General features: G+C 52.9%; 1 protein-coding gene across 1 annotated transcript; it reads left to right on the top strand.

Moving 5' to 3' along the window:
• The first annotated feature begins 9,793 nt into the window (after nucleotides 1–9,793).
• LOC137466542 (olfactory receptor 14I1-like) lies at nucleotides 9,794–10,747 on the top strand. Its single transcript, XM_068178258.1, has one exon. The coding sequence runs from the start codon at nucleotides 9,815–9,817 to the stop codon at nucleotides 10,745–10,747; it is 933 nt and encodes a 310-aa protein (XP_068034359.1). The 5' UTR covers nucleotides 9,794–9,814.
• The last annotated feature ends 724 nt before the right edge of the window (nucleotides 10,748–11,471 follow it).

An 11,471-nucleotide genomic window follows, 5' to 3' on the forward strand; every position in this document is an offset into this window, starting at 1 on the left:
GTGATGTCTGGTTCCTTTCCAATTTCTATACTCTGTTGTGATCTATTCCAGGTTTCAATATCCCAGGATGTGTGTCCCACATGGTGGGGTCCATCTTCCTGAGGTGGGGTCCAGCTTCTATTTTCTAGGATCATTAATCTGTGGTAGTGATGTCCAGCTTCCCCTTTCGAAATCATTAATCAGCAACCTTGATGTCCATCTTCCTTTTCCAGGAGCTTGGGATAGGGTCACTTCCCTTTCTGTTTAAATCCCTTATATATTCCAAAGCTACAGTTTAAAATCCTTAATACTAAGCAACATTCCAAAGTTAGAATTCAAAGGTTCTTATTGCAAAACAGCTTAAGACTTCATTACAAGTAAAAAGTTCTTACCAAAAGCAGCATTCTAAAGTTAGAATTCAAATACTCTTATTACAAAACAGTTCTAGACTTGTAATTGTTATTTGCAGATAAAAGATTGGTTCAAAAGCCTTCTTCCATGCTTTCCTGGGTTGTGTATTAGAACTCATCTTTATAACTGTCCCATGGCCGTGTTCCATACATTTCATAACCACAACTGCACAGGCTGCCTTTATTTACCCGACACAAAACACAACTTTGTATTTCACACTCCTGCACAGAACTCCAAACCGACTCCAGTCACTGCACAAGCCCTGGAGCCTTGAAGACCAAGGAAGGAAGACAAAGAGCTCCTGAGGGCTTTCTGTATTTCCATCAGCCCACGGTGGATTTGGGGCTGGGTCCAGGACCCTCAGGCACTGGGAGAAGGATGAAGAAGCTGCTCAAGGAGGCAGAAGCAAAACTCCAAGTCCCTGGGAGCATCCCTGGGCCCCAGCGAGGGCAGGGAGTGCCAGAGGCTCCCCAGGGAGTGCAGAGAGCAGATCCTTGAGGCCAGGATTGCAGGGAGCCCAAGGCTCAGAGCAGGGAACTGCGATGCTGAGCAAGGCCTGGCTTGGCTGCAGGAAGCAGAAAGGCCAAGCCCTGAGCCCAGCCTGGCACAGCAGGGCCTGTCCCTCACGGCTGGCTCGGGGCTGTTTGTGGGGCAGGGGGATGTGAGGGGCAGCAAGGACAAATGCCTCAAACCTGTGTGACACTCCAGATCCTCATGGAACCAAGGGGCCAGTGTGACACTGTGGGGCCTCATGGAAACAAGAGGCCATTGTGAGCCTGCAGGGCTGTAACACCCCAGAACACTGAAATGCTGGGGGTCACCAAAGGTTCCTTCATTCGAGTTTGTTGTACAGGAGAAACACCAACCAGATATTCTCACCATGGCCAGATGCAAGGAATATTCTTGGTAGGAAGGGACCCAGCTCTTTAGTGAATGGCCCACACAGGGATTGAACCCACAACCTCGGTGATACCAGCACCATGCTCTAACCAATGGAGCTAAGAGATCAAAATAACACAAAATTTTACTGACAAAATATAGACAATCAAGGAAATTGAGCAAACGGTTTCATACAACATCCACTTCAGCATAAAACTCTTACCATAGCATTACTTTGTTAACTTAGCCCACTTTACCTAAAATCCTTTAACCCTTAAGATGCTAAGTTACCCAAAAATATTCCAGGTAAGCAGGATTAGAAGAAGAAATAGAGAACAACAGAAAGACAGAAGATCTGTAGAAAGACACACACATAGACACCAACTGCTCGGGTTCCAGTGGTGTCACTAACAGAGGAACCCCAGGAGAAGGCAGGATCCAGACCATGGGCTGGCCTCGTGCTCTGGCTTTTAAACCCCTGGGCCTTCATGGGCCCGCCCCTGGGGTGGGACTGCCAGTTGCTTGTCCAATCAGAGTCAGGTTAGGCACCAGCTGCTGGTGTGTGATTGACTGACAGCTGGGCCAATCAGAGCTGGGTTAACACCGCCCCTTCCATGTGATTGACAGCTGTGCCAGGCCAGGGCTGGGGGCGGGGCTCTGTCCCACCACAAACCAAGGCCTGACCCGCTCCTGTCCCCACACGGGCATTCCGAGCATCCCAACGTGTCTGGGGACATCGATCTCATCCAGCCTCTGACAGTGACCACGGTGACACTACAGAACCTCATGGAGCCATGGGTCAGTTGTGACACTGTGCTGCCCCATGGAATCAAGGAGACCATTGTGAACACGGGGGCCCCAAGGAACCAAGGGTCCATGGTGACCTTGTGGAGCCCGCAGTGTCACAGAGGAGCCGTTGTGACACAGCGAGGGCGCATGGAGCTGAGGGGCCATTGTGACACATCAGGGCTTTGTGGAACCATGAAGCCACTGTGACATTGCAAGGCCCCATGGAAGCACAGGGCCATTGTGACACTGCAGAAGCAAGGGGAACATTGTGACACTCCAGGGCCTCATGGAACCAAGGGGACCATTGTGACACTGTGGGGTCACACGAAACCAAGGGAACACGGAACAGGTGTGGCTGGCTGGGCTTCCTGGGGACCACCTGACAGGTCCAGCAGACCTTGGCATGTCGAAGGCTGCTTCTCACCTGCCCCTGAAGCACTGGGGCTCTGGGCTTTCCTTCCTATGGGAGAGAACTCTCCTTGTCCTCCAGGGACCCAGGGCCAAAACTGGGATTCCTCCTCCAAATTTCCTTATATGCAAGGATTGTTTTCAGATGAAATCTGCCAGGAGAAACAGGTCTGGCCACCCAGGGGCCACCTCTCATCTGCCTTTGAAACACTGGGACCATGTGCTTTTCTTTCTTATGGGAAAAAAACATCCCTCTCAACCAGGCACCCATGGCCAAAATTGGGGATCTGCCTCCAGAATTCCCTATATCCAAGGATAGCTCCCAGAAAAAAGCTGCCAGGGGGGACAAGTCTGTCTGGCCTTGGCTTCCTGAGGGCTGGCACTCATCTGCCTCTGAAACACTGGGGCTCTGTGCTTTCCTTCCTAATGAAAAGAACTCACCTTCCTGTCCAGGCGCCATGGCCAAAATTGAGATTCCACTTCCAAAATGCCCTGTGTCCAAGGATAGCCCCTAGAGGAAAGGTGCCAGGACAGACAGGTCTGGCTGGCTTGGCCTAAGGGTGGCCACCTTTCATCTTCTTCCAGAACACTTGCATTTTGTGCTTTTCTTTCCTATAGGAAAAAAACATCCATCCTGACCAGGCGCCCATGGCCAAAACTGGGATTCCACCTCCAAAACTCTGTACATCCAAGGATTGCTCCCCAGTGAAAGCAGCCAGGACTTAAAGGTTTGGCTGCCCTTGGCCTCTTGGGAACTGCCTCTCACCTGCCTCAAAACACTGGGGCTCGATGCTTTCCTTCCTATGGAAAAGAGCCATCCTTCTTCTCAAGGTGTCCATGGTCGAAATTGAGATTCCTCCTCCAAATTCCATATATCCAAGGATCCCTTCGTGACAAAAGATGCCAGGACAAACAGGTCTGGCTGGCTTGGCCTCCCAGGAGCCACCTCTCTCCTCTTCTGCCTTTGAAACACTTGGGCTCTGTGCTTTCCTTCCTATGGAAAAGAACCAAGTGGGGCCTGATGGAACCATGGAGGCCATTCTGACCCTTCAGGACCTCGTGTCACCAAGGGGGGCATTGTGACACCTCAGGGCCTCATGGAAGCAAGGGACCATTGGGACACTGTGGGGCCCCATGGAACCGAGGGAACATGGAACAGGTCTGGCTGGCTTGGCCTCCCAGGGGCCACCTGACAGGTCCGGCTGATGTTGGAATTCCAAGGGCTGCCTCTCATTAGCTCCTGGAGCACTGGGGCTCTGTGCTTTCCTTGCTAAGGAAAAGAACTGTCCCTCTTTTCAGTTGCCCATTGCTAAAATTGGTAAGCTCCTTAAAAAAATTCCTCCATGCAAAGGTATCTCTCAGAAAAAAACCTGCAAACTCTGGCTGGCCTTGGCCTCCAGTGGTCACCTCTCATCTGCCCCTGAAACAGAGGGGCTCTGTTCCTTCCTTCCTATGGATAAAAAACAGCCTTCTTGCCAAAGACCATTGCAAAATTTAGAATTTGGCCTCCCAAATTGTATATATTCAAGGATTGCTCCCAGACAAATTGGCCAGGACAGACAGGTCAGGCTGGCTCTATGCTCTGGTTATTTTCTTAGACTATAAGCTGAATGTTTTCACTTGAATACCCCCTGGAGAGGGCCCAGAGATCTCCCAAGTTGGGATTTTGAGGCCTTGGGCACATGACCACTACATATGGACAAAGGAGCTCTGTGCCCTGTGCTGTTGTGGTGGTTTTGCATCACGGAAGTGGTGTCCTGAGAGAAGCTGCTAGCAGTTTCCTCTGTGTCTGACAAAAAAACAATCAGTAATTAGCTTTGAGAGCTGACAATCTGTTAAACCACTAAGGAAACTGCACACGCCTCTGTGAAGACACAAGTTAAAGATGGAGAAGCCTGGCTGGGTCTGTTTCCCTTCTGGCCAGCAAAGAGGTGACCAGGCCGGCCCAGCCCCGTCTCAGCCAGGCCAGGCCGGGCGGCTCCTGCCGTGGGGCCGGGCCCCTTCCCAGGGAGCCGCCAGGCCCCATCGGCTGCCGGGCAGGGCAGGGGAGGCTGCGGGGCCGAGGCTGGGCCGGGCCGTGGCTGCGGTTGCTGACATCTGGCCGCTACCGAGCCCTGCCCCGCCGCCAGCCCGGGCCCAGCCAGGATCCGCCGGGCCCCAGGAGCAGCCCCGGGCTGGGCCGGCTCGGCCAAGGTTCTGCCGCCCTTGGGGTTCGCCCGCAACCAGCGGGCAGGGGAGGAGAAGCCATGGGCCCCGGCCGTGCTGCTGCTGTGCTCTGGCCTGGCTGCTGAGATCCTGGCCCTGCCCCAGCGCGGCCCAGCCTGACACAGCCCCAGCGCAGCCGCTGCAGAAACCTCCATGGTAAAACAGCTCCGGCCGCAAGTACCGAGCCCGGCCGGGGTCACGGAACCATCTGCAGGCCCCGGCTGAGATATTGACTCTTCCAGTGCTTCCATCCTCCCTTGAGTGAGAGAAAAGGACAAAGTGCAGGCACACACAGGAGCAACATGAAGACACCGAGATCAGTGAAGAGGAAGTTGAGTCCCAGATGGGAGGGATGAGGAGATGCCTTGATCTTGGGGCTCAAATCCTCTGGTAACACTATGGAGAAGGATGTAATTGATACATCAGACTCTCTTTTTCTCTGTAATACATTGAAAAGAATGGGCAGATGATTTGTTCATCAAAGGCCTCCATGCTAAAGTGAGCAAATGTGTCAGTAGCTGTGATCCCATGAGAAGTTTGAACAATGAAAGACAGCAGAGTGATGAGACCCTATGCCCCCAGTGAGAGAAGAAGAAGACCTCTGTTTCCAGAGATGAAGATGATTTCAGAAATAGATGAAGAGAACCTTTGCTCTTAAACAGCTCATCTGTAAACTAATGCCCCATAAGTTGGCATGGCCCATAAACACAGCTGTGGGAAAGGCTGTGAAAAAATGGGAGGGACTTCACCATTGCAGGCAGCTGCTATTCATGGAAATGAAAAGCCATGAAATAACTTTTGTCTTGTGGAGAAGTCTCCATAACATTTACAAGAGGAACTTCTCTCCCTAAGTGAGCTGAAGAAAGACTATTCTAGAGGTGGAAAGCTGACTGAAAATTTTAGGTTTTGTCTCTTTACAAAATTGTCAGGTTGTATGGAGAGAGGAAATGTTCTGAAAGTTTTTTTCTGATTCTTATTACTCTTTATTTTAGTGACTATTAATAAACTTTTCTTTGTACCCTATTAAAGTTTTGAGCCCACTTTGCCTTTCTCCTAATCTTGGTAATTAGCCAATCTCAAATTGGCGAACCAAAACCAATACAGAAACTTCCCGATGAACTGCCTCAGACAAGAAAAAAATCAAGGCAGAGTCATGTTTTTTCCGGATTTGTTTGATCCTCATGAGCCCTGTGGTGCATTTGGAGCTGAGCCCTGGAACCTCAGGGCGCGAGAGGAGATTGCACAAATCTTTCCAGGAGTCAAAGTCAGAAGAAAACCAGAATGTGTCTCAAAGCATTCATGGGTCCCACTGAGGCCCATCCCCAACACAGGCTCCTCATGGACTCCTGGGAGGAGAGAACTGGAGGAAAGGATGGCACAAAAACTTCTCAGAAACTCAAATTGCACAAAAACCTCTCAGTGTGGAAAGGAAAACCCAAAGTACCTTAAAAAAGTTGAGTATCTCAAAGCATTCATGAGCCCCACTGCGTGTAAGTACAAAGCTCTCAAGGGACTCGTTAAAGCAGATAATTGGGGCCATGATTGCACAAACCTCTCACGGAGTCTGGATCAAAAGGGAAACGCCAAGTACCTTAAAAGAACGGCAGTACCTTGAAGCATTAATGAGCCCCACTGAGTGTTGTTCCTGACAAAGCCTCTCCAGGGACTAATTACAGCAGGTAATTGAAGGCCATGACTGCACAAAGCTCTCAGAGACTCCAAGGCAAAAGCCAAAGCCAAAGTGCTTTGAAAAACCTGCAGTCCCTGGGAGCATGAAGGAGCCCCCAGGGCCATTCCTGAGCAAGGCTCCCCAGGGACTCCTTCCAGCAGATCCTTGAGGCCACTGGGATGTGGGCTAGGGGGGGATGCTGAGGGCAGGACAAGGGGCTGACAGTGCCCAGCCTGGCTGGGGCTGTGCCAGGAGGCCCCAGTGCCTCAGGACAAGGTGTCTCCTGACAACCCTTGGTGGCACAGACCCTGCTGTGCCCCAGGGCACCAAGACTTGGCTTCTCTTTGTCCCCACCTGTCATCAGTGCCTCCAATTCTCTGCCTGGGGCCTGGGGACACTTTCTCAGTCGTGTCCCTCAGTGGGACCCATTAAAAGTCAGAGAAACTTTGGAGTTGGATTCTGACTTGGAGTTCTGGAGAGGTTTCTGCAGCTCCCTCTCAGGGCCTGATGTTCAGGGCCTGAGCACAAAGCCCCAGAGGGTCATTAAAGTCCTTGTGCTGTGTCTGTGCTGCTGAGCTGGGCTGGGCTCCTGGCACATAGGGTGATCCTGGTAACCAAGGAGAGCTTCAAAAGCACATTTCTCTGGATGAGCAGCTCTTCTCCCAGCCCAGCAGGGCTGGGGCACTGCCTGCAGCCAGCCCAGGCACAGCACAGAGGCACAGAGAGCTTCCATCAGTCAGGGCTGGGAAGATGCTGAGAAGTGCCTGGGGCAGAATCACTGGCAGCCCTTGGCACAGGAACCTCTGGCTGCAGGACAATGCAGCTGCAGCTCCTGGAGTGATCTCCTACAGCTGGAACATCCCAATGCCCACAGACCCTGTGAGTACATTCTCTGATCATCTCTTGTGCAGAGCAGCCAGGGGTGCCCAGGGCTGTCCTGCAGAGCAGGGTCCTGCAGCCCAGGGCGCTGTGCTGGGCCAGGGACTCTGCTGCCTGCCAGGGACAGCTCTCAGCCAGCCCGGGGAGCTGCTCCCAGCACTGGAGAGAAGCTGTGGGGGGAAGGAGCCACCCTGAGCAGGGCAGGTGCTGCTGCTGAGAGCTGCTGGCTGGGGCAGGGCTGCTCCCAGCTCCAGACCAGCCTGGGCACAGCTCTGGAGGACACTTCCCATAGAAGGTAAACCTGGGATTGCTGTAAAGCTCAGGAGCTTTCCTGAGAGTGTTTTCAATTTCCTGCTTGGAGAAGGATGAGACAAAAAGATTTTTCCTTTTATACATTTTTAATATATTTGTAGGTCTGTAAATTACTATTAAATAGTTATAAAATTATAATCCTTACTCTATTAAACACTTAATTGGCTCTATTAAAGTTCTATTATATACTTCTATAACTGCGATCCTTAATTAACTTTAGTACATTTCCTAATCTTTTTCTTAGATTTTAGAACAATAAGCTGACCTTCTAAACACAGTCCTGTATTTCTGTATAGTCTTATTATCAGGAAGAGGACCTAGAAGAAGAACATTTTGGTTTTTGAATGTGCGCAGTGATAACAAAAACTGGGGCATAGAAATCCTTAGACATACTCCAATGGGTTGAGCCAGGGGTGTGTAACTGGGGCAACTGAATCTCCTATTGGATGTTCCTGTTAAATATCCTAATTAATCAACCTTAATGAATTGTTGAAATCAGGGACTGGGTTTGCCCCATCCGCACTGGGACACCTGGAAGGTTCCAGTAAAGGTCTGGTTTTTACTTTATTGGTCTAACACTATTACAAGGATTTTTTTTTTCCTCTTTTGATTATAGACAACAGGGGGATTAGAGAAGCAGAACAGGAATTGTAATCCCAGAATGACAGAACATTCTGAGTTGAAAGGGACACACAGGATCATCAAAGGAATGTTTGAACATTTACAGAGACTCCAGAACTGTGACTTTGGGTGGTCAGTCTCTCTGCTGGCAGCCTCCCAAAGGGCCTCCAGCCACTCCTCAGCCCTGGACAGCAGCAGCATCACCTTTGCAGGGCCCAGCAGGGCTCTCCTGAGCTGCCCTCGCCCAGCTGCACACAGACCCTGCCCCAGCCAGGGCCCTGCACACAGGCAGGTTTCTGTAGGGCCGGGCCGAGGGCACACAGGGTGGGATGGGCTCTGTGAGTGCTGGCAGGGACAAGGCACCTCTCAGGAGGGAATGTCCAGGCCCAGGGAGATGCTCAGGGAAGCAGAGGGGGCTGAACAGAGCAGTGCTGGGGCAGGAGGGCACTGTTGGTGTGTGGGAGGTGCCGGGCACAGCTGGGCACGGGAACACTGTCCTGAGTGCCCGGCTGTCTCTGCCTTGCCCTCTCAGGCACAGCACCACAACATCTTCTCCTGTTTCTGCACTCCCCTGATATTGTCAGTGTTTTCTGGTGCTCTCAGGGAGGCTCTGGCCTTTGCAGCAGCTGAGTCAGGCACTGCCCTTGGCATTCCTGCCAGGCAGGGCTGCCCATGGGAATGGGATGTCCAAGCTTCCCTGGGACCTGTGGGGCTGTGGGCAAAGCAGTCCATGGGAAAGGGGAATGAGCTGAGCCCCTCCCTGAGATCCCATCATGGGCACAGCCGGGGATCTCCTTGCTGTGCCCTTCCCAGCTCTGAGCTGCCCTCCTGGGTGCAGAGCTGTGCCAGAGCCTCTGGGAGTTCCCTGAATGTCCCACGGGGAAGTGCAGAGATGCCACAGCTGAGGAAATGCTGCTGGGTTGGCCAAGGGAGCCGTGAGTGTCCTTGGCACAAGGGGGTGCTGAGAGCTTGCCCAGAGACCTTTGGAGAGGGTGAGACATTCAGGGATCCCTCTGCTCTGGGCAGGGTCTGGATTATCCCAGGGTGACCCGGGAGTGTGATTGTGCTCTGATTGCAGCCAAAGGTGCAAAGCCAGGGCAGTTGGGAACAAGCCCATCCAGCCCCTCACCTGCCCTCAGCCACAGGGAATCCTTTGCCTCTCACATTTCTCAGTGGCAAACTGAGTGTAGCAGGACTGCTGGGGATTTCTGACCTCAGAGAGCCAGGAATGATGTGTGGGTAGGAAAACAATTTCTAAAACAAACTTGTGCCATCTATTTCCTTAAGAAATAGAGTGAAATTCCTTTACAAGTGTGAGTGCAGATGCTACCAACCCATTCAGCATTAGGAGTGATTCCATTGACAAATCTTGAATATCTGGCCTTGTCCCTCTGCCACATGGCCACAAACCCAGGGCAGCGGGACAGGGATGGCTCCGCGAGAGCTCCCACGCACAGCCCTGGCTGCTCCTGGCACACTCAGCCAGCACAACTGGAGCTCAGGCAGGGACCTGGGGGAAGGTTTTCCCAGGGCAAGAACAAAGGTGGGTGTCTCCCCGTGGAAAAGGCTACAGGGAATGGCCCAGTTTTGGCTCCAAGCAGCCTCTCCTGACTCGTCACTGTCCTTTCTCCATGAACAGGTCCCCACGTGCAGCCACAGCCAATGTCCAACAGCAGCTCCATCAGCCACTTCCTCCTGCTGGCACTGGCAGACACGCGGCAGCTGCAGCTCCTGCACTTCTGCCTCTTGCTGGGCATCTCCCTGGCTGCCCTCCTGGGCAACGGCCTCATCATCAGCGCCGTAGCCTGCGGCCACCACCTGCACACGCCCATGTTCTTCTTCCTGCTCAACCTGGCCCTCAGCGACCTGGGCTCCATCTGCACCACTGTCCCCAAAGCCATGCACAATTCCCTCTGGGATACCAGCACCATCTCCTACACAGGATGTGCTGCTCAGCTCTTTTTCTTTGTGTTCTTCATCTCAGCAGAGCTTGCCCTCCTGACCGTCATGTGCTACGACCGCTACGTGTCCATCTGCAAACCCCTGCACTACGGGACCCTCCTGGGCAGCAGAGCTTGTGCCCACATGGCAGCAGCTGCCTGGGCCAGTGCCTTTCTCAATGCACTGCTGCACACGGCCAATACATTTTCCCTGCCCCTGTGCCATGGCAATGCCCTGGGCCAGTTCTTCTGTGAAATCCCACACATCCTCAAGCTCTCCTGCTCCAAATCCCACCACAGGAAATTTGGGCTCGTTGCAGTTAGTGTCTGTTTGGCATTTGGTTGTTTTGTGTTCATGGTTTTCTCCTATGTGCAGATCTTCAGGGCCGTGCTGAGGATCCCCTCTGAGCAGGGACGGCACAAAGCCTTTTCCACCTGCCTCCCTCACCTGGCTGTGCTCTCCCTGTTTATCAGCACTGGGGCATTTTCCTACCTGAAGCCCCCCTCCATCTCCTCGCCATCCCTGGATCTGTCAGTGTCTGTTCTGTACTCAGTGGTGCCTCCAGCCCTGAACCCCCTCATCTACAGCCTGAGGAACCAGGAGCTCAAGGCTGCAGTGTGGAGACTGATGACTGGATGCTTTCAGGAACATTAAATGCTGGCCAATTTCTGCAAATAATTGTAATAAAAGTCATCTTTGATACATCGTGTTGGTTTTGTTTTGGAGGTCCTTTTTCTTTGTTTTGTTTTTTAAATATTGTCCACAAATAAATGTCACTGTTTCTGCCATTTCTCATTTTGTTTCTCTCCACCTTCCCTGTGGCTACAGACTGTGTCAATGAGGGGCTGCACTCTCGGTGGCTTTAAAGGAACTCAAGGATGTCCCAGCAGAGTTTTCGGCAGAGATGCCCTTTTGTTGCCTTCTCTGGAGCTGCAGCAGCAATGTCTGTGTGCAGAGCTGGGGGCAGATCAGTGCTGGCACAGCAGCTGTGCCCAGCAGCAGCAGCACTTGGTGTTGCCAGTGCTGCTCCCGTGGCCCTGCCCCGCTGCCCTGGTGGCCCTGGTGTTGCTGCAGGGCCTGAGTGCTCTCGGGGCCGGGCACAGTCCTGGGGGTGGCAGTGCCGGGGCTGCAGCAGGGACAGCCCATGGGCACTGCTGGGGCAGCGCTGACGCCTCAGGCCAGGGCCTGGGGGCTCCAGGCTCCTTGCCCAGGCTCTCTCAAGAACACGGCCAGGCCAATGCTCAGCACAGAAAACCCCCGTGAGCAGCCCCAGGCTGGCCGTGGGCAGGCTGGGAGCAAACAGCATGGCTGGTGCTCTGCAAGGGCCCTGGGGGAGACGGGAAGGAGCAGCAGAGCAGGGGCTGATCCATCCCCAGTG

This window comes from Anomalospiza imberbis, unplaced genomic scaffold (assembly GCF_031753505.1).
Source record: "Anomalospiza imberbis isolate Cuckoo-Finch-1a 21T00152 unplaced genomic scaffold, ASM3175350v1 scaffold_267, whole genome shotgun sequence".
NCBI lineage: Eukaryota > Metazoa > Chordata > Aves > Passeriformes > Viduidae > Anomalospiza > Anomalospiza imberbis.

Bases quoted from the DNA above. Each gene is read 5' to 3' on its own strand.
- LOC137466542 (XM_068178258.1), top strand. From the start codon at position 9,815: ATGTCCAACAGCAGCTCCATCAGCCACTTCCTCCTGCTGGCACTGGCA.